Below are 23,661 nucleotides of genomic sequence, written 5' to 3' on the forward strand. Positions count from 1 at the left end.
AGGGCTTCGGTGGTTTGTATTGAACAATGTTTCGCCAATCACACACGTGATCTTCGAATACATACCTGGAACGTTCGTTATTCGGTTGAAGATTGGTTTGTGAATGTCTGAATCGACGCTTCGATTGACAAGCGTACAAGAAAGTTTTGACACTCAGTGTCAGTTTAAGTATATTTATTTATTTATTTGATTGGTGATTTTCCCCTTTCTAAAAAGTGTAGCTGTTGCCAGCATCAAGGTGGGGGAAATGAAAACCCGGCACTGCCAGGGGGAAACCGATGGCTATCTACAGGTTGCCGGTGGACCTTTCCACATACGACCGGAGAGGAAGCATGAGCTGGACATAATCTCACCGCGACCACTGGTTAGAGGCTACCGGGTAATTATGTTGCACCAACACGCTAATCACTAGGCCGCGGAGACTCCTAAAATAAGAGTATGTGAACATGAATAACAGCAGTCATGTAGTGGAAATGCTGCGATCTGACTAAAACTTCTAAGTATCTCCTGCTTTCAGCCCACTTAAAATATGTAAGTTTATGTTTAGTCATCAAGTGCATAACAACAGGAAACGTGGTCCATATGAAATGTAAGATAAGCCTTTACATGCAAATTACCAGAAGTACGACCCAAAACCTTGGCGCATGAAGTTGGTAGTTTTTATATTACCTGCCTGTTTCCCAATGGATGTGAAGACATTCGTTATGGTTTTGTTTTGATAATAAATGAGCATATTTGTTTTAAAACACGCCTCATTTTTTACACGTCTTGCTTAAGTTCCAGAAACATCCCTTCGTAATTTATGGAGATATAGGAGAAATAACCAGGCATGTAAAACGTCATGCACATTTTGATAATAGAACATAGAATTTATAAAATTACAACTGTGAGACAGGATATATACATATAAACAAAATGATGCACATAAAATTTGAGAAGGATAGTATATAGTCGTATGTTTTCATACAGTAACTAAATATTGCATAGTATCCCAAATTACATGATGAGTTAACCAACAATGCAACAGGTGAGTCAACTGTGGAGAGTTGAGATCCATGCTTGCAAACCTAGAGATACTTGGATTTATTTATGAGCTTTGTAGACGTATAAAAATTATTTAAAAGCAGTGAAATAATGTAGTATACACAAAGGACAAAACATTTTCCAAGAAGTTAAAAGGATGGAGACTTGGTTTCTAAAAGTCTTAATTTCCAATCATCGAATTTGAGTTGGACTCTTTGGAAAATCTTCTTGATTAATAAACCACTTAATTGCAGGCCGGCTAATGTGTATAGGGCGAGCCCTCAAAAGCAAACGTGATAGGACAGAACGAATTGAATAGGTAATATTCCAAAAGCCAATTGAATGCAGTAAGGAAAGTGTTTTCAGTCCTTGATGTACGTGGTCCAACTACAAACGTCAAACAGCCACTTTTCCTTTCATGGAACAGCTTTTGAACTACTTATACTGCCACTGTCGCAATCCCTTACGTTCACAAGTCACCACCTTGGCAGTTAGTCAAGCGTCCAGATCTTGTTTTGCCCGTGTGTTAGCCCTGTTCAGAACATCATAAGGATTAGCCTCGGTCTCAGTCCTGGCTGGAACTGCCCTGCCTCGATGCAACTGATTATACGTCATGTCGACGTCAGCATTTCCCGTGACAGCGCCAATAACGTCATTAGAACTGCTCTCACCGTAAGAATGTCTGACCACGTGATCGTAATCTCCATGCACTTTAAAATGTGCAGCTTCCCCTTGTACTCGGTCGTAGTCGCCATGGTGATTTGTTCTTGCGGCGGATCCAACCGAGAATGCGGCGTCTCCTGAAGTGTTGGCCGCTCTTCCGGTTTTGTTCACCTTGGAGTACAAGTCGCTGACATTCGTCTCTGCAGCACGATTCCAGGGTGTGCCATTGTCGTCTCTCTCAAGCTGGTACAGCGAGTATCGGGAGTTAATGTTGTCGTAACCAGCGTTGGGTCGGCTGACGATCTGTGCCTCCGTGACGTCATCATCACGGTTGTCTGTTTGAGGAATAGGGGGCTTCTGTGCGGACCTGACCAAAACAAACAAACGAAATCCATGGGTGACTTTGGCATTTAAAAGTTTACAAACACTTATGTGCTGAGTTTTTCAGTGGCAAGGTGATATTGTCCAATGCAGACGATTCCGACCTTGAACAGAGACGGTAAATTCTTCCGCTGCTATTTCTCTCGAGGCATTGGTGACAACAAGTGGTTGAGGTTGCTCGTGTCAATGTCTTAGTCCGTGGAACACAGCTTGTCTTCATCCAATATAACCAAGTTTCTACGTCACGGATGGGAAAGTTCGTCAGTAACTTGCCTAAGGTCGATGGGGAAAAATGGCATTATAATTATGACGAATTCATGTGTTAGGCCGCAAATTTTACTTTCCACTATAGTCCTTCAGACACCACAAAAAGTTTTCAGCACAGAGGAATATAGGAGAAATTCACCAAGTGTTATAACTAGAATGTTTTGACCTGGATCAAAAATTGATCAAAAATTGATTAACGTTCCAATTTTGATGTTACCAAAATCTGGACGAATAATGGAATTACCGTCTTTTCCAGAGGAACACGAGTAGAACCCCGATCACGACACACACCACCAGTCCTCCGATAACCCCGCCCACAATAGCACCGGTATCTGGGGAGAAAGAGAAACTTGTAGGACAAACTTCTGAAAATCACTTCTACAGTCTTTGGGTAATATACGAGTCTTTACAACCGTACCTGTGAAGAAATCTGGTCAAGATAACGAGAATTCTACCATGGATAATACCAAGATTGGTAAACATTTCCACATTTGTACATGTTCTCGCTCTCACTGCTTATGGTGCCTTAGTGACAATAGGTCGTCGCCGAAGCTCGTGTGGTCGTATATGCAGTCTAACATTCGTTGAAGATCACTTGTCTTCCATCAACGTATGGCGTTCATCCTATTGAGACAAGTTTGTTTGTAACTCGCCAAATGTTAGTGGTTTATGCGGGGCTCTACGGTTTCCTCCACCCACAAAACTGACTTAAAAGAATCGTAATATTCAAAAAGTCTTGAGTATTACGTTAGTCAAAAATGAAATAATGAAATAAATAAATACATAGGTCTGGGTTTATTCCTTTGATTACTGTTAAATGTCATACTCAAAAATGTTTTGTTTGAGAATGTATATCAGTTTTATTGGTGGAAGATTCCAGAGGGCCCGGGATAAACCAACAACCTTTGGCTAGGTACTAACAAACTATCCATCATGTGACCTATACAGACAGGCATATTGCATACCATAGTGATAGGAAACAAGTGGTCCTCAACAAGTCCTTGTCATCAAAACCCAACGATTCCTGATAGCGGGTGAATCGGCAAATTCCATGTCCAAGAATGAGCCTTGGTTTAGTGGCTGTTGGTAACTGTTTTATTACCAACAAGATGATCTATCATTAAACATTTTGCAATCTGCATGGTACGACTACACTGCTCCTATTTTATTTTGTCTTATTAGCGTACCATTTAGTTCCTCTTTTAAATTATAGATATCTCGAGTTGTACTTTCCAAAGAGAGGCCGTTATTTGGCAACGTGGTCTCGTATGACGTCATAGTGGGTTGGTATGTCGTTGCTGAAAAACAAAAGAAAGTTGTCACTGTACCTAAACGGGGCCTTTGGTGTCAAACTAACTTAAAAGTTATGAAAAATACTGCTTACTTAACCCTGAAAATTATACGTTTTATTGACGAATTTTGCGTTGTCTTTGAGTAATACAAGGGTGATCTAGGAGTAAATTCGCACTGGTTGACTGAAATAGCTGAGTATAAATTATTAGAAACAGACATCGTTGAAAGCAGATCTGGCATCCACTCGGATGGCATTGATGTTGTTTTCATCACATTTATTTATTTATTCGACCGTAATACTCAAGAGGTCAGTTTCATGGGTGGGGGAAGCAGGAGTGGCTGTGCAAAACCACCCACCCTGATCATTTGACTGATTAACACTCCTAAATGTTACCTAGAGATATGTACATCACATTGGATGGAAAACAAGTGGTCTTCAACCAACGTTAGGTTGTAGAAACGAGTGTCTTATTGTCACCAATCTCCCATGAACATTGAAAGCAGTGGAATCTACAAATTCCCTGTTCAAGGCTAGATTTGAACACACAGTTGACAAGAGTGAAAAGCATGCTCCTTAATTAACCACTCGGCCAAAGAATGTTTCCCTTTGACGCTACATGCAAGACGCTGGTTGGAGCGATTCAAATCGTTCTTACCAGCCTTGAGTGATTGCTGTCACGGATAGAATAATTTGGTTAAATTTGTCTCAAAAACTTAAGGTAAAAGGACGGTAACACAAAACATTCTATACCAAACTGCTGTGCACATGATATTTTAATAGGGAACTTAATTAATTTGGGTTCACGTTGTGCATGCAGTCTGTGGGCAAGACATTGACATCGTATACTGAGTACAAGAAACAATGGTCGATGGATTTTGTACTTTGATATTTATACCCTATTTATCATAGTATTTTGTGTTGGTCTTACAGAGCCCTGTAGGTGCAGCTGAGCAGTATGCAGGTATGCAGGAATTATTGCATAATTGCATTTTATCGTCTACCAATGCTACAGGAAACTCATTTTTAAGAATGTTCATTGTTTCGTTTTATTCAGCTATAAAAAAAGCTATACAATATGCTTGCCCCAAATAAACCAAATAAGTTGTAGTTGTCCAAACAACAGAAAAAGTCTAAATTTCTATACCAGAAGCGGAAATCTAACTTACCGTTTGCCTTTATTGAAGACGATTCTTCTGATCCTCCTGTCAAACCTACTGAGACTGTTGTTGTTGCAAGAGGAGGGCAAGTCCCTGACAACAATAACAGTCAATAATTTATACATAAAGGAAATTAAATCCGCACGGAAGTTTACTAGGTTATGAGAAAAAATTAATAGTTCAAAAATATGAAATTCTCACTGGAAACAACTGGAAAGAAGCTAAACGAAGAATGCAACAATTGTACCGAATCTCAGTAGCACAAAGTATTTGTTTACGACCAACGTGATATATCTTAATCCAATAGTTTTATAACGTTAAAAGTATATCACTTCCAAAAATAAAAGTGAACAAGCGATACAACTTCCTGGCAACAATAAAAATCAACAACTGACACGAAAAGGAAATTAAATATAGACGGAAGTTTACTAGGTTATGAGAAAAAGGAAAAAAACAAACATCTTAAATTCTCAATATAAATAAGCTAAATGACGATTCCCACGAAGGTCACAGTCACAATTTGTTGACTTCAGTCGCCCGAAGTACTTTATGTTACGCCCAACGTGATATTTCATAATCCACCCATGGCGAGATTCAATGCTTTTAAAACGTTGAAATACACATCCAGATCATTCTGCTGATGTCAAAAGTATTGAGCACCTAAGTACCACTCGCCATTAATATGGACCTTTGTCGATGACACAAATCTTACAATGCTACCAGTAATAGAGAAGCAGCCGTTTCCTTCAAACGACGGCGGAAAGCAATGGTTTATTTTGGGGTATGTTGTTTTCGTGATATTTGGTCATTAATGCGTGTAATTAACTTGTTATGTGGTATACAAATGCAATCAACACCCTGGCACTGTTATACCTAATTCTGCTTTGGTGCCTTAGGAGTTCTCCAAATGTGCTACTTTTTAAGCACTTCCATGAACTGTTACAATAATGTCCTGTTAGAGATAAGTTGAGTTTCACTGGTCATATGTGATGATTTGTCATCTATTACGATGTCGTTGTTGCTCCAGTTTTATTCCGCATTCTGAGCTGTTTGTAATGCAGCTTGTATGCATTGTATGATAATAACACAAGGGAAGCGACAAATTTTTTTTATCAACATAATTCATAGGCTTGCTGATTACACGTACCAGAAGAAGTGCACGTATACGTGATGGATCGCACGCTGCTCTGGGTAGCCCCGGGATGGGTGAGATTACATGGATGCCCTATGAATTTCCAAACAGCAGAATGAAGATCACACTCGCTTTGATCAGTGCAGTTTGTCTGTAACTCCTGACGGTCATCGTTTACATCTCTTACCCAGCTACATCGACTTGTGTTGCGCTGACAACATCGGTCAGGCACATCCCTGGATATAAGATACGAACAAACTTGGTCGCTTGGATCATACTGGTAGTACCTGACCTCTGTTATACAGATCTCTTGCAACTCGTCACACTCTAACATGTTGTGTGTCTGAGTAAATGTTGATGGTCCGTGACATGCGTCCGAGGTTTTCACTGAAAAAGATATAAACATAGGGTAAATCTAGGTATGATTCTATGCCAAAGAAAAACATATACGAACAAATCATGCAAGAATAGTGTGTATAGCCTGCATGGGGTGGCATCACCTTAACCTATAGCTAATTAGTCCAACAGGCATGGTCCTATAATATATGAGTGAAATATTTTTGAGTACGGCATAAAACACCAGTCAAAAAATAAATTCCATAGCACATACATTGGTATTATTACATCACACGACAATTTTTTTTAGGTTACGCAGGGATATTACATAACACGGCAATTTGTACTACATTAAATGGTGGGTGTTACATAACACGGCAATTTGTACTACATTAAATAGTGGATGTTACATTGATGGTGTATTATTACATACCCTCACCATATAACGCCGGCAGCCGTCGTTTAAGGAAATATTCTTGAGTACCGCGGAAAACACCCATAAATACATATTAAAACACAGCGTGGTGTAACAGGTTCGTCACGCGCACAGATGAAGGGCGGTGTTTATCTCTCAGCCTTGTCCCATACTCGTTTTGGTCATCAATGGAATTTTCTTCAGAACCATTTAACTATTTAACAAAGTTAAACTCTCTGTTTTTTTTTTCTTTTTTGACTCTTCAGTCGCGTAAGCTTGTATTTCATTTCCTTTGACTATTTACAAAGTGTTTTATAACTTTTGTCACTGGTCATAGCCTTAGGACGGAACAGGGTGGACATGCCTAGGTGAATACATACATGTATAATATTGCTACATTTAGTATACTTCTTCAGAACTCGCTTCATGTTAGCGTTCTGTGTGTAGTGTTGTACGGCATATATACGTTTGTAAAGAGTGCCCTACTTAAATTCTAAAACAATGTACCTGTATGCACACGGACTGGGTTTGGTAACGCCTACACAGTATAGTTACACTTACCTACGACTTGGCCGATCCATTTATGATCAGCGTGAGATCGTGTACATATTTATCACCATTCAGAGAAAATTCTATTGATGTCATTTGTTAAAATGCCAAACAGACAAAACCGAATATGAGTGGGTACATCGGTTTCATATACTCCCGCAATCAAGGCCTAAGGCGTGGAATGTATCCGCAAGTCAGGGGCAAAACGAGCAGATGCAAAATGTAAACAAAAAGGGAGACAACTTTGCACAAAATTCGTCCGTTAATTTTTTTATTGGCTTCGCCTCGGAAAAATATTATCGACCTCAGCCAAATATTTACCCGTGTACCCCCCACCCCCCAAAGGCCGTCATATAACTAATAATATATACACATGTATGCATATTGTGTCACGCACCTTTTAAAACACTTACCTTCAACATCTACAGAACATACTTGCAGTCCAGCTGTCAGAATCGTCAGGAAGATTGGCATATACATGGACGGTTGCCCTCTAATACGACACATTTTAAAGTTTCCACATCTGTTCACAAGAAAAGATACAAGTCGTTGGAATGAACGTAAAAAGCGAATGTATAGGTATTAGCTAGTAATCAGGACGACTGCCTGAACACCTGCGTAATCCAAAAAACAAAGAGTTATACATCAAGAAGGGTTTGTCATCACCCCATCTCCGTCAGAAGTACTATTACAGGTCCTCGTAAGACAACAGAAGACTCAGCTAAAAGTGCCTCCACCCTCCACCCTCTAGTGTATCACTGGCGACTGTGATCTGTGTAATTTCAGATCGTGGTCCCTGTGACAAATCCCGTCCCCCTCAGTGATCTGTTACTACTGCTTTTCAGGAGGTAGAACTTAATAAAGAGTCTAGCATGTGAGTGCAGCTAAATGCTAGAACACCCACGTCTTTTATCTACACAAACTCGCATATGTATGGAAGCCGGATGCTCCCAGGCTGTCTTTCCTATACACTTTCCCCAAACCAGGAAGATCGACATCTGTGCGACACTACGAGATTTAGTTAAGAGTCATGGAGTCCAAAGAATGAGGACAACGCCACATTGTAAAAACTTTCCATAGACATTCCAGCGAAATTTAGTCCGAAATATCGTAGTCTGAATCTGGCATTGTCAACTGAATTTTGTGCCCTCTTCCAAATCCCGTTTACTCCTTCATTTATCCACCAAATCTTGTCGGAATTTCGACCACATCTCGTATAATGGATTGGTTGTCGACTTAATCATGACTTTAAAGTGAACATAAAACATGGTTGAAAGCGCGACATTTAGAGGAATGACTCCTTCTGGAACCAGATCGACACTGAATGTCATCTAAATCTCGAAATGTACACTACATCTCCAACTTTACATCATTTTTAACTTTCTATTAACCTGTTTTCTAATCTGAAAAAAAGTAAGACATTCTGGCGAAATTTGAAGGACAGCGCGAGATTCGAACGAGATTCTGTCGTGATTTCTTGTCCTCTGAGATGAATTCGTGATCTTATTTCAGAGCAAGCCATTCCTGTACATCTCGTTTTATTCATCAAATTACGCCGTAAAATTTGGGTTCATCTTGCAAGCTAGAATGTACATGTATAATGTCCCAATTTCTAACTCGAGCTCAAATTTAAGCTTGGAAAATCAAATCATTTATTTTGAAGAGATTGCAACATTTGCACAACCTGAAGACGAAATGCGATATTCTGACAAGATTAAGTGGAGAGTCGATGTGTTCTGCGAGATATGGTCGAGGATTGGTCGAGGTTTGGTGGAAAAGTGAAAAAATCAGGAGATCAAGTGAAAAGAGATATTCCACTGAATATCGTTGGAGTCTCGTTCGGATTTGATGAGAATGAGATGTTGAGGTTTTCATCTCGACTAAATCTTCTTTAAATTTCGCCCCCGTGGGGTTTGCGGGGTGATAAGAATAGGACCTCAGCCCTCTAGGCAAGCTTGTCGTAAAAGTCGACTAACCTAGAGCTCTCCTGTGTGAGCCCGGTGAATAGAATAGGCTCACATCTTCTCGGTTGTTTGCCGTGGGTTGCGACCCGTAATCTACGAGGACGGGATCCTGGTGGCTGAGGGTGTCTTGATCTTACGAGATCCTCACGCCCAACACGTCACTTTGGCCCTTACTTGGGGAGAGACGGGAGGTCGGATGGGCCCGGTCCGATCAATCGGCTTGGTCATGTCTTGCCTCTGCGTGGTCCCAATTGCTTCAATAACAGCACATCATTTAGCGAACAAATCTTTTTTCTGAAATATCGTTTGCGGGACTACGTTTTGAGGCGGTGGCTCATGGGTGAATCGAGTAGATTGACATTAACCTTTGGTATAAATCAATCTGTTCGAGTATACCTCATATGGAATCCTTGGTGTCCTTCCTGCTGGGTATTCCCAGGTTCAGGCATCGCTCTTGTTGGCACTCCGTGGTGGGTGGGGAACATATGGGGTGAAATTTATATCTATATGTCATGTCTACATTAAAACCTACTTTAAATATTCCGAATATATCTAATAGATATAATAGGAGTTGTCTGACTCACTGGATAACGAACAGAGCAGTTGGCCGGCTTTCATTGTTCTCTCAACTAAGAGTGAACAAAAGCCGGCTTCAAAAATTCACCCGTTTCTTTTGCAAAGGGCTCTCCAGGGCACAGCTGGAACTTTAAAAAACGTTAAAAAACTTAGATCCGGAGACATTCTCATTGAATGTTTCCGGCAACAACAGTCAAAAAATTTACTTAAATTAAATAAAATATCTGACATATCTGTTTTCACATCCCCTCACCATTCCCTGAACAGCTGTCAGGGAATCATTCGTGACAGGGATGGTGATATAGCTGACCTGACTGAGGAAGAAATCTGCCAAGAACTAAATTCACAGGGTGTTACCAGAGTGAAACGCTTCGTTACGAAGAAATCTGGTAACCTCTTTAAACTTAATACATACCTGCTTACCTTTAACACTACCTCCCTTCCGTCTCATATCTACGTTGGCCCGCATAGGGTTAATGTGGATTTATATATCCCCAATCCTACACGTTGATTTAATTGCCAACGATTTGGTCATGGCAAGGGACAATGTAAGAACAAACTCATTTGCTTCAGATGCGGCAGTGAAGGGCATGATGGTTTCGACTGCAGCAACACAGTTAAGTGTTGCAACTGCAGTGAAGATCACATGACCTCCTCAAGGGACTGTCCGCTTTTCGTTAAGGAAAAGCAAATCATCAACTTGAAAATTAAAAACAATATCTTCTATCAGGACGCCTGGAAATTAGCCTCACTGTCTAATACTTCTCTACCGACTTCGTTTGCCAATGTGGTCAAGCGAGTAGTAACTGTTGCTACTCAAACCTCTTGGACTTGGCCCATTGGAAACGACAAACCTAGTTATGTTTCTGTGCAACTTCCGTCTCAAACTTCATTTAGTTCTTCCTCAACTCAAACTCCTTCAAAAGAACAAATAAAAACAGTAAATAGTATAGAACACCCTGGTAAACCAGCTGAGCCCAATTGCCCTAAAAATGACAAAAATAAGTCCAAAAGTCAATCTCAAAATAATAATAAAATAACTAATAAACCTGGTGGCCCCACAGAGCGTCCCTCTAAGGCCACTAGGGATCCTATGCAAACTTTCAATAAGTTTGGTTCGTTGGAGGACGTTGGTCCTTCAACATCAGATGCGGAGGTGATGGATATATCCCCCGCATCAGGGAGATCTTCCAGCCCATCTCCACGAAAGGGTCGTCCTCGGTCCAAACATAAAGCAAAATCTCCTATACGTCTCCCCCCATAATGGCGATATATGACAAAATTATACAGTGGAATTGTCGAGGCCTGAAGGTAAATTTTATTGAAATAACACAGCTTGTTCAATCATTAAATCCTATTGCCCTGTGTCTTCAAGAAACTCACCTGAAGACATCTGACAAAGACAAAATAACTCTTAAAAATTACTCATTATACAGTACGTACTCGAATGAAGAAGATCGACCTGCAGGCGGCTCCTCTGTCTTCGTCAATAACAATGTTATTCACAGCCCTGTTACTCTGGATACAGAGCTTCAGGCTGTGGCTGTTCGTGTTTCACTATGTGAAACAATCACATTATGTTCAGTGTATATTCCCCCGAACATTTCTTTGTCAGCTTTGCAGTTACATAATTTAAAACAACAGTTGCCAACACCTTTTATACTTATGGGAGATTTTAATTCCCATAACCCCCTATGGGGCAGTAACAACATAAATGATAAGGGCAAGATAGTAGAAAACTTCTTATCTAACGAAGAACTGTGTTATTTCAATGATGGTTCTAATACCTATTTACATCCAGGTAATGGCGTTTATTCTGCTATCGATCTCACTATCACAGATCCATCACTTCTCCCGGATTTTTCTTGGAAGGTGCATGACGATCTTTGTGGTAGTGACCATTTTCCTATAATCCTAGAACATATCACTTCTAATTCTTTAGAACGTGTGGCTAGATGGAAATTCGATAAAGCGGATTGGATCGCATTTGAGATGTTTTGTGAGGCTGATATCACCTCAGAGACTCTCACTGGAGCAGATGGTCCTATGTTAAAATTTAATCAGCTTGTTTTAGAAGCCGCTGACAGAACTATCCCTAAGACCTCGAAAAATCCCAAATCCAAAAGTAAACCCTGGTACGACAATGACTGTCGTAAAGCCATAAAGGACCGTAAAAAGGCTGAACGCAGATTTAATCTTTGTCCTACTGATAATAATTTAAACCAGGTTCGTAAATTTAGAGCAAAGGCTGGTCGATTACTCAAGTCCAAGAGACGATCTTGTTGGCGGAACTTTGTTTCGGGCATTACGTCAAAAACACCCATGCGTAAGGTCTGGAACATTAACTTAACTTAAGGGCAAAAATAATAAAGCCAAAGTCCAGCATTTGAAAGATGGAGATAATATATTAACCTCTCCATCCGATATAGCAAATAAATTAGCTGAGACAATTTCCAAGAAATCTTCTTTAAGAACTATACTAAAAAATTCCAACATATTAAAAACCAGAAGGAGAAAACTAAATTGCCCTTTTCTTCTAAAAATTTAGAAGATTATAATTGTCCTTTTAATATCGAGGAACTTAAAACTACATTTAAAAAGGCCCACGATACTGCCTGTGGTCCCGATGACGCATATTATAAGTTTCTGAACCATTTACCACCTGAGCCACTACGGTCCCATAGCTCTTACCAACTGTGTCTGTAAGACTATGAACGAATGATTAATGATAGACTTGTTTGGTTTCTTGAAACCAACAAGCTTTTATCTAACATTCAATGTGGTTTTCGTCAAGGTCGATCTACTTTAGATCACCTTGTTTCTATTTGAAACTTTTATTCGTAATGGTTTTGTTAATAATGAACATGTGGTGTCAATATTTTTTGACCTTGAAAAGGCCTACGACACCACATGGAAATATGGTATTTTAAAAGACCTCGCGGATATGGGTCTTAAAGGTCGCTTACCTTTATTTATATCTCAATTTTTATCCGATCGTCAGTTTAAGGTACGGGTTGGGTCCACTCTTTCTGACTCTTATGAGCAGGAAATGGGTGTACCCCAGGGCAGCATTCTATCACCAACTCTGTTCAGCATAAAAATAAATAGCCTAGCAAAAACATTAACATCTGGCACAGAGGGTTCTTTATACGTGGAGGATTTCCTTATATGCTACCGAGCTAAGAATATGAATAATATCGAACGTCAGTTGCAGCTTTGTCTCAATAAAATCGAGAAATGGGCAACTGAAAACGGTTTTAGATTTTCAACGTCTAAATCCGTCGGTATGCATTTTTGTAATAAACGGAAACTTCATCTTGACCCTGAGCTTAATTTTTGTGGTGAACAGATTAAAATTGTTGGAGAAACAAAATTTTTAGGTATAATATTTGATAGTAAACTATCTTTTATACCTCATATAAAAATGCTTAAGGCTAAATGTACAAAGGCTCTCGATATAATTAAGGTCGTGTCTAGCACCGATTGGGGTGCTGACCGATCAGTTTTACTAAATTTATATCGTTCTCTGATGAGGTCTAAATTGGACTATGGATCCATCATTTACGGTTCCGCTAGGAAGTCGTATATTAAAATGTTGGATCCTGTCCATCATCAAGGTTTGAGGCTCAGCCTTGGTGCTTTTAGAACCTCACCAGTAGAAAGTTTATACGTGGAGGCAAATGAGCCTTTTTTATATAACCAACGTATAAAATTTAGCCTTCAATATGCTACAAAGCTTAAAGCACATCCAACAAACCCTGCCCACGACTGTGTTTTCAATCCATTATATGTAGACAAATATACTAAATGTCCTAACAAGATCCCTTCGTTCGGTCTTCCCATACGGGACCATATTGTGGGAGCTAACATCAAGCTGGAGGATATAGCTCCAGTGTCTTTTCCGGAGTCTCCTCCATGGCTTCTCCCACAACCTAAACTAATATTTGATCTACGTAAATATAATAAATCAAGTACAAATCCTCTTATAATTCAGCAAAGTTTAGCTGAAATCAAGGCTGATTATATGGATTATAAATTTATATATACTGACGGGTCAAAGGATGGGGACAGAGTTGCGGCTGCGGCTGTCTTAGAGCAGCGGGTCACTTCTCTTCGTCTGCCACCTTCATCTTCTATCTTTTCTGCAGAGGCCAGGGCTATACTCCTGGCATTATCATATGTTTCCTCTGGGCATGCCCAGAGGGCAGTGATATGTAGCGACTCGTTGTCTTGCCTTTTGGCGATCCAGAATAATAAATTTAAAAATCCATTGATATTTGAGATCATAGCCAAACACCGAAAATTAATTAAAAGAGGTAAAGATATTATATTCTGTTGGATACCAAGTCACACTGGTATCGATGAAACACATTCGTGGACAGGTAAGCGAAAGCTGCCCTATATAAACCTGTATGTCGGGTTAAAATTCCTTATACTGACGTGAAGTGTAATATTCTTAAATATATTCGTCGCCTTTGGCAGGGTGAATGGGACTTGCAGATCCATAATAAACTGCATGCTATTCATCCTGTCATTGGCTACAATAATTATACTTGCGAAAAGTCTCGTAGAGACCAAGTAGTCTTAACAAGGTGTCGTGTTGGGCATTCTCGTCTAACGCACAATTTCATACTAGATGGGAGCAGTGCTCCCGAGTGCGTTGGATGCGATACCCAATGTGGCATCAAACATATCTTGGTTGACTGTGTAGACTTTGCCCACGTTCGGCAGAGATTCTACACGGTCGACTCTATATATGAATTGACAACATCGCTGGCGATGTTGTCATCAATTATTTGAAGGCCATTGGCCTGTATCATAAGATATAATTTATTAATATATAAATATTTATCTATAAAGTTATATATACATTTCTTGATATATTATTTTTAAAATATGAGGGTTTTCGAGTTTTAACTGTTTTTGGTTATTCTAATCTGGTTTTAAACATGTCCAAACATTTGTTTCCATTTTTGATGTTCTCACCACCATATCGGAAACCTCATCAGTCTCGTGTTTCGACCTTGCAGTCGCCACGATATGGCTGAAATATTGCCGATGTGGCGTTAAACCATAATCATTCATTTATTCATTCTTTAAATTTCGTAGTGTCGTTTGAATATCGCGGTTTCTGGTTTAAAGCAAATTTGCGCAGGAAGTCAAACATGAAAGTGACCCCCTGGAGCGGCTGTAACAAGAACAAATCTTCTTATTCCCTGTATAACCTCGCGAAACACTCTAACCCGAAGTCGTAGAGACTGGTAAACGAATGTTAGCCAAACATCTGGCAAGGTGTAGATGGATTTATGTGTTTTCGCTCTCGTCTTCAAAGCTGATCTCAAAAAAATTTCAGTCGGGTATGGAGAAGTCATTTAATAACAAAAACACTGATGTTTAGCCATGGTACTAAGGGGTGTCAAAGTTGTCAATCTTTACGCATTGACATGAGCAGTTAGAATAAAACTCTAAATGCTCTTTTACTGAGCATAGATATCAGAGAAGAACCCGCATTTGCAAGTACTCGAGCCATTTTAGAGCGTCTTGCCTTGATGTGGAATCACTATGTCGACATGGAAAAGACGGGTGTTTAGGTATTGGTTGATGGGCAAATGCCAAACTAAACTTTTATTTGCAGCTAAATGGAACTTTATAAGTCCCTGGGGACAGATGTTAAATATATTTAGTTAAAAAAGGGTAAAAGAAATACATTTAAGGCACGATTTTCATCTCAGACACCAAATTAGAGACACTATTTCTTTTGAAGACACCGGAAAAGAGCGACTCCGATGATGTTGTCGAGCTTTCCAACCACAAATGGAAACCAACTGTATTTCATAACAGTCGAACTCCACATCTGCGATCAGCGTAGGTTACGCAGTTGTATATCCATGTACTTTCGGAGACAATGCCTATTCGATTGGGATATTTGGTTGTGCTAAAACAGCTGTGCACTGACTTATACTATCAAAAGACTGATAAAATAGGCTGACATTTAAACATATGTGGGCTTCATCTTAATGACCAAACTATTCCATAATATACAATAACGTGGTAATCTAGTGGACATATATCTTTGTCCCCACATCATCCTTGATTCTCGGTTGCTAGGGTCTGATCAGGTGGGTTAAAATGTGGACATAAACTTGTCAGAGCTACAAGCCATACCCACAAGTGTTAAAATTCACACCCATTGTCTAAATCCCCATGTACCTTTCTCATCGCGCAGATAACTTATAATACCTACACTGAAGAAAACAAACTACAGGCTTTTGGCCACCTTTTATAGTACTTGTTGTATGCAGGCACACACACATGTTAAAATCCTCACACATGTGAGGATTCGTAGATTTTCCATTTTCATCCGGTAATTTTTCACCAGTATATAAGTCTTTGAGGTGATCAGACACACGCCATGGTATGAAGACAGTACGACATGCATGTACTCCTGTCCTCCTTTATGCAAACCACAAACTTGCTTGTTCCTATGTGTGGGCTAATACATTATGACTTCACAAATTGTTTCATAGGTATGATCTAATACGGCTACAAAATACCGGTGAACTACGCGATCTCACTGCAAGCAAATCTAGAACACTCAGTTATATCACTTTTATCTACATTAATCTATTTACAGTTAGACTAAAACTCTGACTGTGACATGAAGCCGGATCTCACCGGGTATGACCGATTATTTGCTATCTATCACACTGTCGTTACTGCTCTTGTTTTTAGGCTATGTGGTGTAGTCGTTGATGTGGCTGTTTGGTATAATAATGTACATAGCGCAGTGTCCTGGGATGTTGTATACAAAGTTACATGTTCTTGTATAAAACAGACATGTGCGTAACGTGAATTCATGTTACTCAAATCAACTAAAGGGATCGATTCGTCTTACTCTAAAATAGAGCTATGTATAACTGTACAATTGCCAAATAAATGCTGGCCGTTGTCGTATAAGTGAAATATTCTCGAGAACGGTATAAAACACCAACCAAATGAATAAATAAATATAGCCAAATATCTTTTGTACTACGGCCAGACATTTATTAAAATGCTCTATTGCCTCTGACCTACATGTAACAAGCATACAGTGTACATAGGTTTATAGGGTTAACCATGTACATATGGGAAGGGAATTGCTGCACGTGCCTTATACTGCCTATGTCCTGTATATGAAGACTACATAAACAAGGCTAGTTGACTATAAATTATCAGCACATCTATTTATACGCTTTTGTTACGAGGTACCCTAATGGGGCTGTATATGGACACTGAGAAAGAAAATCCGGTTAGACTTTAAGAAGTGTATGACGTAAGCATTTCTCAGTACACAGCAAGGATTTTGTGAGATAACTATGTTGCCTTTAGAGCCGACATCCTATAACATGATGACTAGACCATAATCTTGTTATCTTGATCCCGTTACGAAAGAGTGGGCGTTGGTTATTACTGGTGGAAGGGCAAGTTTGTATTTATATACACCGTTGTGTGATTGTCGTTATCAATTCCCCTACAGAAGGGCTTTGTCACCAGTTTTGTTTTCCGCATAAACAAATAAATAAATAATCTCTAGCTCCATGAACTATCATATGAAAAGGCGGATTTAAATTTATTATAAAGATGCATCAAGGAAACGAGAAGTTTTTCAAATCCAAACGCAAAAAGATATTTTTAAGTTAGCCTATATGATATCCTTTATATTTAGGGTTGTAGATAGCGGGAGTTCTCAGAATAAACCACTGAGCTGTGGTAAGTTACTGATGGACTTTTTCACGCGTAAAGTAAAGGCATGCACACAGTGCATGAAACTTGCGTGACAGCCAAATAAAAACAGTACAAACCTAGCGATATCTCCTCGGTGTGACCCGAAGCTAGGCTCAGTAGTTACAAATGGTATCAGGTATGATTTGATCTCGGGACTTCTGCCTTCGAGGAAGTGTATACCACTCGACAACCGTAGTGCAGTCAACTCCATACGACGTGTTAATATATTTCATATAGCCTATACTAAACATTCGAAAAAAAGATAAATAAGTGTGAATATTTTTAAATACTTTCTTTATTTTTATAATTTCACAAAGGCTGTTTTGATACCCCTTTGAAAATCTAACATTTCATATTATGACGTAATGTAACTAATTGCGGTAAATTACGGTACGATGTATTTCTTTTCATATTTTTGTCACACATGCGTCAGAGGCGTAATATATGTGACCTAAAGAACATATAACAGCTGGCACATTATATGCTAGATGAGCCTGTAATCAATAATCCATTCGACAATGTGCGGGATGAATGTACCTCATTCTGGCAGGTTATTTACTGTGTGATAACACAAACATGTACGGTATATTAGTACAAGAGTATAGTTGGGGAGTGGGGAGTTCTTTTAAGTGAATAACAAGTGCATGCGCGCATCACTGTAAAGCGTTCACGTTTATTAACTTATATTTAAAAATGCTAATTTACCTGCTCGACAACTATCATTGTTAAAATAAATTTCTGTCATAGAAGTTTATAACGCTAGTATGGAAGCCGGATAAAACCATTATCGCACCATCGTTCCATCGCCCGGAGTACTTAGTGTTAGGTATCCCTTAGCCGAGGGTCCCAGTTTTCCCGCATTCCTTCTCTTATCCCCTGATGTTACACTTGATTAATTTGTTAATTTACATGGTTATTGTGTAACGTAATTATCGATAACGGCGAGGTTTATGAGCGGAGGAAACCTGAGTGCCAGGGTTCAGTAAACCACCGGCATTTCCACATACACACATGCACACCCGATTGGTGGAAGACGAGTGCTCTTCAACAAAGGCATACTGCGCAAGCGTCCACAGGTGCCTCGTTTTTGTCATTAATTGAGGCTACATACAAATCTTGGGTCAGGGGAATCCACAAATTCCTCGTCCAAGGTCGGGATTGAACACGCACCTCGTGCATGTGTTTTTACAACGGATTGTCACACATCTTAACCACTCGGCCACGCCTTATGTGCTACGTAAGTCGCCAGTTACACTTTCATAGTCATTGGGACGTGACCTTGACCTTGGCAGGTCATTAAAACCTAAGTATGGATTTTACAATTGCCCTTACAAGACAACACAGTTTGCAATTTTTCTGGGGAATCAAGCTCTTAGACATTATTCCCTATCACAACAGGCCTTTGCTTTGTGTAAAATAATTCTCCAACATCAAACTAGAATGAACGATATACCCTTCGTGGAGTTGGCGATGTTGAGTGATAAGGCCCTTATATGGCCATCTTCTTTTCCCAAATAATTAGTTTCCTGAAAGAGTCACTTCGCGTGAGCTATAAGTTTAAAGTTGAAACTGTTCCAAACGTAAAGACATCTTTATCATTGACATAGACGGTCTGCTTTTTATTTTGTGCTTGTTCTCCTTTTACAGCAAATGAGGTTTTTATCAATTAGTGTCCTATATCAGTCAAATAATATACAAGAACATGTATAAGTTGAAGGTCGACTGGAAAAAAATCTCATCAAGGTGATCATTACCACAACAACACAGGCCTAGCGAGGCCTCGATCTGGCACCAGAGGTCTGTAGGTAGCCTACACTGGCTGCAAACTAGAACCTCTTGTGCTACAATAAGGAATCATAATAGTCCCGCAGTTAAAGATTCACTTCTTTGCCTGACACGTTCAACACTGTTGCTAAGCCTGATTGGATTTTGTCTCGTCCAATTTAACAAAACCGTGACGTTAAATAACTGGCAATAATGATAATCATTTTGGAAGAAGGAAAGTATCTGACATCTACACAAAAAAATTTAAAATGTAGTCCCGTACACATTTTTTCTCCATCCCAACCTTCTTTTAACACCAACATGTTAACGGCAAGCACAAAAAGCCCAAGTCTTTATTCTGTGAAATATCTGTGAATGGCTATACACATTTTAATGGCATTCCCAAGAATTCTGTTGCCAGTGGGATACGTTTCCCGGACCATTTCGGTACTATGCTACTGGTTTGTCCCATAATCTTTCTGGGCAAAGCACGAATTAACAGCAAAGATCTTTGACTCGAATAATTTTAGTTGGGTATGGTTCCCGATAGTTTCCAGCATGGCGTGACGGAACTCGAATTGCTTACACTTTAAATTGGTAGATAAGAATGCCTTATTTCACAGCGTACTGTGCACTGTTAAGGGTAGTCAACCTATGAAACATCACAGGACGGAAAAACATGTGATATATAAACAAACCATTTTGCAAGAGTTTATCAGAGGAATAAAACATCTTTGACACCGAATAAAAGAGAGAAACATGTTCAGGCAGAGAATAAGGAAGGGAGACAACTTCCTCAATTGCACAGTTCTAGTTAAGCAGGAAACGTACAAATTACGAAACAAAACAATGTTAGTCTGGTGGTTGTTTCGATCGTTAAACGTGACATAGGTACTAGATTCCGGATACAAAAAATCAGATCACAGAAAGCACACTTATGAACAATACTTATTAGAATGTTTTTGAAAGAATTTACTTGTATATTATGGTTTAGACGTACTGAAACGTATTATTGGGTCATGCGTGTTTGCAGAAGGCGAAACTCTTGTAGAACTATAGGGAAACCACCGCGCCTTCTCACGTTAGTTGAGAAATTGTAGGGGATAAGACCGCAGCTACACCAGCCAGACAAATGTAAGAAAAGAGGAAATTACTTATTTTGCTTATTTACAGCCCGTCTAATCCATCCGTACAAAAGTGTACAACCAGTGGTCACTGTAATTGTCACCGTCACTGTCAGGTATTTCGAAAAAAGTGTAGTACATATACATGATACCCCACCAAATATGGAACAAATGGAAAAAATAATTTCTCTTGTAAGATATGAAAATACAGTACACTTATTGAATCCCTGCATAATATTAACCAGGTACTGTGGCAAGTCGATGCAACATTTTATACATATATACCTGTCTTCCACGAAGACTGCATGCATTGAACACAGCTCGCCTGCAAGAACCACGCCACTCCTCAAAAACTGTGACGAGTGCCAGCTAAGTTGATATCTGAAACAAATATGCACACAGTGACGGTACTTTGCTAAGAGAGAATTTAAAATACAAAGCATATGCGGCGATTTACTTCCCAAGGTCACCAATATGATGAAAGTAATAATAAAACTGTGGCAAATGTGTGCCCGAAAAGAGGTGTAGACAATCGGAAATCCGCTGAACGCTAGTAACGGGCCAAAGCTATAGGCCTACAGGAATGCTATCCCTAATAATTTACTTATATATGTTGTAAATACAATGGCACTGAATATAACATAAACGGAACAATAATAACCTTAGTGCCCGCTTAATCACTGGGTGGGATGGAAGGGAGTTAAAATCAGGACGTTGATTAATGAACTAACTCTGTACATCGGCCAGATTGTGAAAGGAAAGACCTCGCAGCAGGGAGAGACCGCTGGACCAAGGGGGATAACTCTAACTACCCGTTTTACAATCACCACAGAGCTGGATACATCACCCAAGCCCATACACCACTAAAAATTCCTCCTGTGTAATAATACTGTTTACCCTGTATTAATGATCAACAAGTTGAATAATGTCGTCGATGTGTGTTTATTGCAAATGTTGCATATAGACAAACATGAGGGAGAAATGTTATTTGGTAGCTCTTTCAGACTAACCGTGCCAGCTACTGTGATGCGTCCTGTGTCAGACATAGCAAAAGTCCTCTGCGTTTATTCGTGTGGGCGTGGCTAACTATCCCATGGGCGAGTTTATCTCTCCACTGTCGATCGGTCATTTTCATGATTTCATGAAAACATGGTTTCAGTCCTTTTGCATTAATATAGCTGTAAGGCTCAGTTTATAGACACAAATAGAAAGGTATGGAAATTTCATTAGGTGTTGAAGTACCTTATTTAAGTTGAAGAATTTATTTAATTAAACAATAGAGAAAAAATTATGTTTATATCTTATCAACTTAAACAGATGAAAGTAACAATATGCTAGATTTTAAAATTCATCGCCTTTTGGAGAGCTGTGCAACTCAGTCATTGTTTTATTTGCTCTTTTTTAAACTTAGCAGACCAACGCAAATGTCACGAAGAAGTTTTCGGAAAGACGCCCCAAGCGTTTTGCCAAATAGCAATTCCGGCCTGACGAATCCACTATTCCACGTTGATCTCCAGACTCGACAAGATCAGTCCGGGGGCCTGGAAGACGGAACGGAAATGTTGACTTATAATACTGCGGGTAGTTATCTAACGCCGATTTTCTGGCCGACTCGTCAGCCAGACTCTCAGTTTACAGGAATGGATCACGGGACCGACCTCAGGTCTTTTAACACTGGTGAAGAGGATGATGGGTATTGTACGCCATTCTCAGACCAGAATCCCCTGTACGAGGTTCTCGGGGAACGAGAGACCGTGGCAGATCAACACCCGAAGTGTTGCCGTCCAGAAACAGGCCCCATACTTGAATGTGACTCTAGCAACTCTCACATACGAGAATGAACTCAAAGATTACATTAAATGGTAAAGTGTACCCTAGGGACAGCAGGCTATTCATAGCCTATTTAAGTCACACTGAGTGTTAACCATTATATACGGTGTTTTTGTTATCTGAATATAGGTATGGAGTAATTTTAGAATAAATGCACGCAGTTGTGAATATAATACTAGAAAACAATGCGACAAGAAAGAAGTGTGCTTAAAAGTGTCAATGTGGTCAAAATAAACATAGGATGTATACATTAGAATTCAACAATACAACACGAATTAATGCATTTTCCGATGCAGTTTTGCTAATTCTCTTTCCGTTTTATTGTAATATCAAATAGTACCAATATTGGATGTCTGTCACAACCAATCTCATATTAATTATATTTTTTATTTTTTTTATCTTATTGGTGTTTTAAGCCATATTCAAGAATATTTCACTTATACGACGGCGGCCAGCATTATCGTGGATGAGACAGGGCAGAACCCAGAGGAAACCCACGATCATCCGCGAGATGCTGGCAGACCTTCCCACGTACCTGCGGAGAGGAAGCCAGCATGAACTGAGCTTGAACTTACAGGCTCCTGGGTCATTCGCCGTGCTGGCGTGCTACCCCACTTGGCCACGGAGGCCTGCATCTTAGTTTTATCTTAATATCTCAAATTTATGCTATTTGTTATCTGTAAGCATCATACTGCACACGTGCTTATATTATTATATCTCCTTCTTGTCATGCGTAATATAAATAACCAGATTGGCCGCTGAGAGGTAATAATGGGTTGTAATTAAAATGATCATTTAACCGGACAGGACTTTGCAGCACAAGTAAAGATTTTCACTATGGGCTGATTAGTGATTTAGAGTGTTGTGAGGAGACGGTTGTCGATGAATATGCCTTGTCTAAAACTGTATCACCTAAAGCGAGAGTATCCCAAGGATCAGTTCCAAGACTCCTGCTGTTTGTAGTATAATTTGTCACATATATTTTATTTACGCCATACTGATACGTCCGCGTTGAGGTTAATGGGTGGAGGAAATCGGACTGCTCGACGTAAGGTTCGAAAAGTAGCTGTTTCAGTAGCTCAAAGCCGGTGTCTAGGTTAGTTTACAAAATCGTTTTTAATTTGCATAAAACTTACCCAATAACTTGATGATATGAGATAAACCATATCAACACGGTTTGTTCACATTGTTGTTTGCCAACATAACCAAGGCTATCTTGTTTTTTTTAGAGAATTTTTATTTTAACAAATGTAAGTAAAATGGTGCAAAATAGCCCATCAGAAATACATCAGGTGGGAAGAGAGCTTTAAAGAGCATTTTGTTCAATGTGTCGACAAAAATTTATTACTATTTGCATATTTTTAAAATTTAATTAAATGAAAAATTTTAGAAAATTGGTAAAATATAGATTTTAAAATGTCC

At 39.4% G+C, this 23,661-nt stretch overlaps 2 protein-coding genes across 2 annotated transcripts in view; one reads left to right on the forward strand and one right to left on the reverse strand.

Moving 5' to 3' along the window:
* The window catches only part of LOC135462244 (uncharacterized), a 34,613-nt gene extending 12,363 nt beyond the window's left edge, over window positions 1-22,250 (forward strand). The window contains exon 6 of the mRNA XM_064739644.1: window positions 21,824-22,250. Within this exon, the coding sequence (XP_064595714.1) occupies window positions 21,824-22,250 (427 nt within the window). The remainder of the gene's footprint in view (window positions 1-21,823) is intronic.
* On the reverse strand, window positions 704-3,627 carry LOC135461687 (uncharacterized). The gene is made up of 3 exons (XM_064738879.1): window positions 3,522-3,627; window positions 2,579-2,666; window positions 704-2,053 (listed from the first exon to the last, which is right to left on the reverse strand). The coding sequence occupies exons 1-3, from the start codon at window positions 3,610-3,612 to the stop codon at window positions 1,519-1,521; spliced, it is 714 nt and encodes a 237-aa protein (XP_064594949.1). The 5' UTR covers window positions 3,613-3,627; the 3' UTR covers window positions 704-1,518.
* Window positions 22,251-23,661: the final 1,411 nt, after the last annotated feature.

The sequence above is a fragment of the Liolophura sinensis genome, chromosome 1 (assembly GCF_032854445.1).
Source record: "Liolophura sinensis isolate JHLJ2023 chromosome 1, CUHK_Ljap_v2, whole genome shotgun sequence".
Classification (NCBI taxonomy): domain Eukaryota; kingdom Metazoa; phylum Mollusca; class Polyplacophora; order Chitonida; family Chitonidae; genus Liolophura; species Liolophura sinensis.

Bases quoted from the DNA above. Each gene is read 5' to 3' on its own strand.
- LOC135461687 (XM_064738879.1), bottom strand. From the start codon at position 3,612: ATGACGTCATACGAGACCACGTTGCCAAATAACGGCCTCTCTTTGGAA. The intron at 2,667-3,521 runs GTACGCTAATAA...CTTTCTCCCCAG, and splicing joins TTTAAAAGAGGAACTAAATG to ATACCGGTGCTATTGTGGGC. The intron at 2,054-2,578 runs GTAATTCCATTA...TGTTTTGGTCAG, and splicing joins GTGTTCCTCTGGAAAAGACG to GTCCGCACAGAAGCCCCCTA.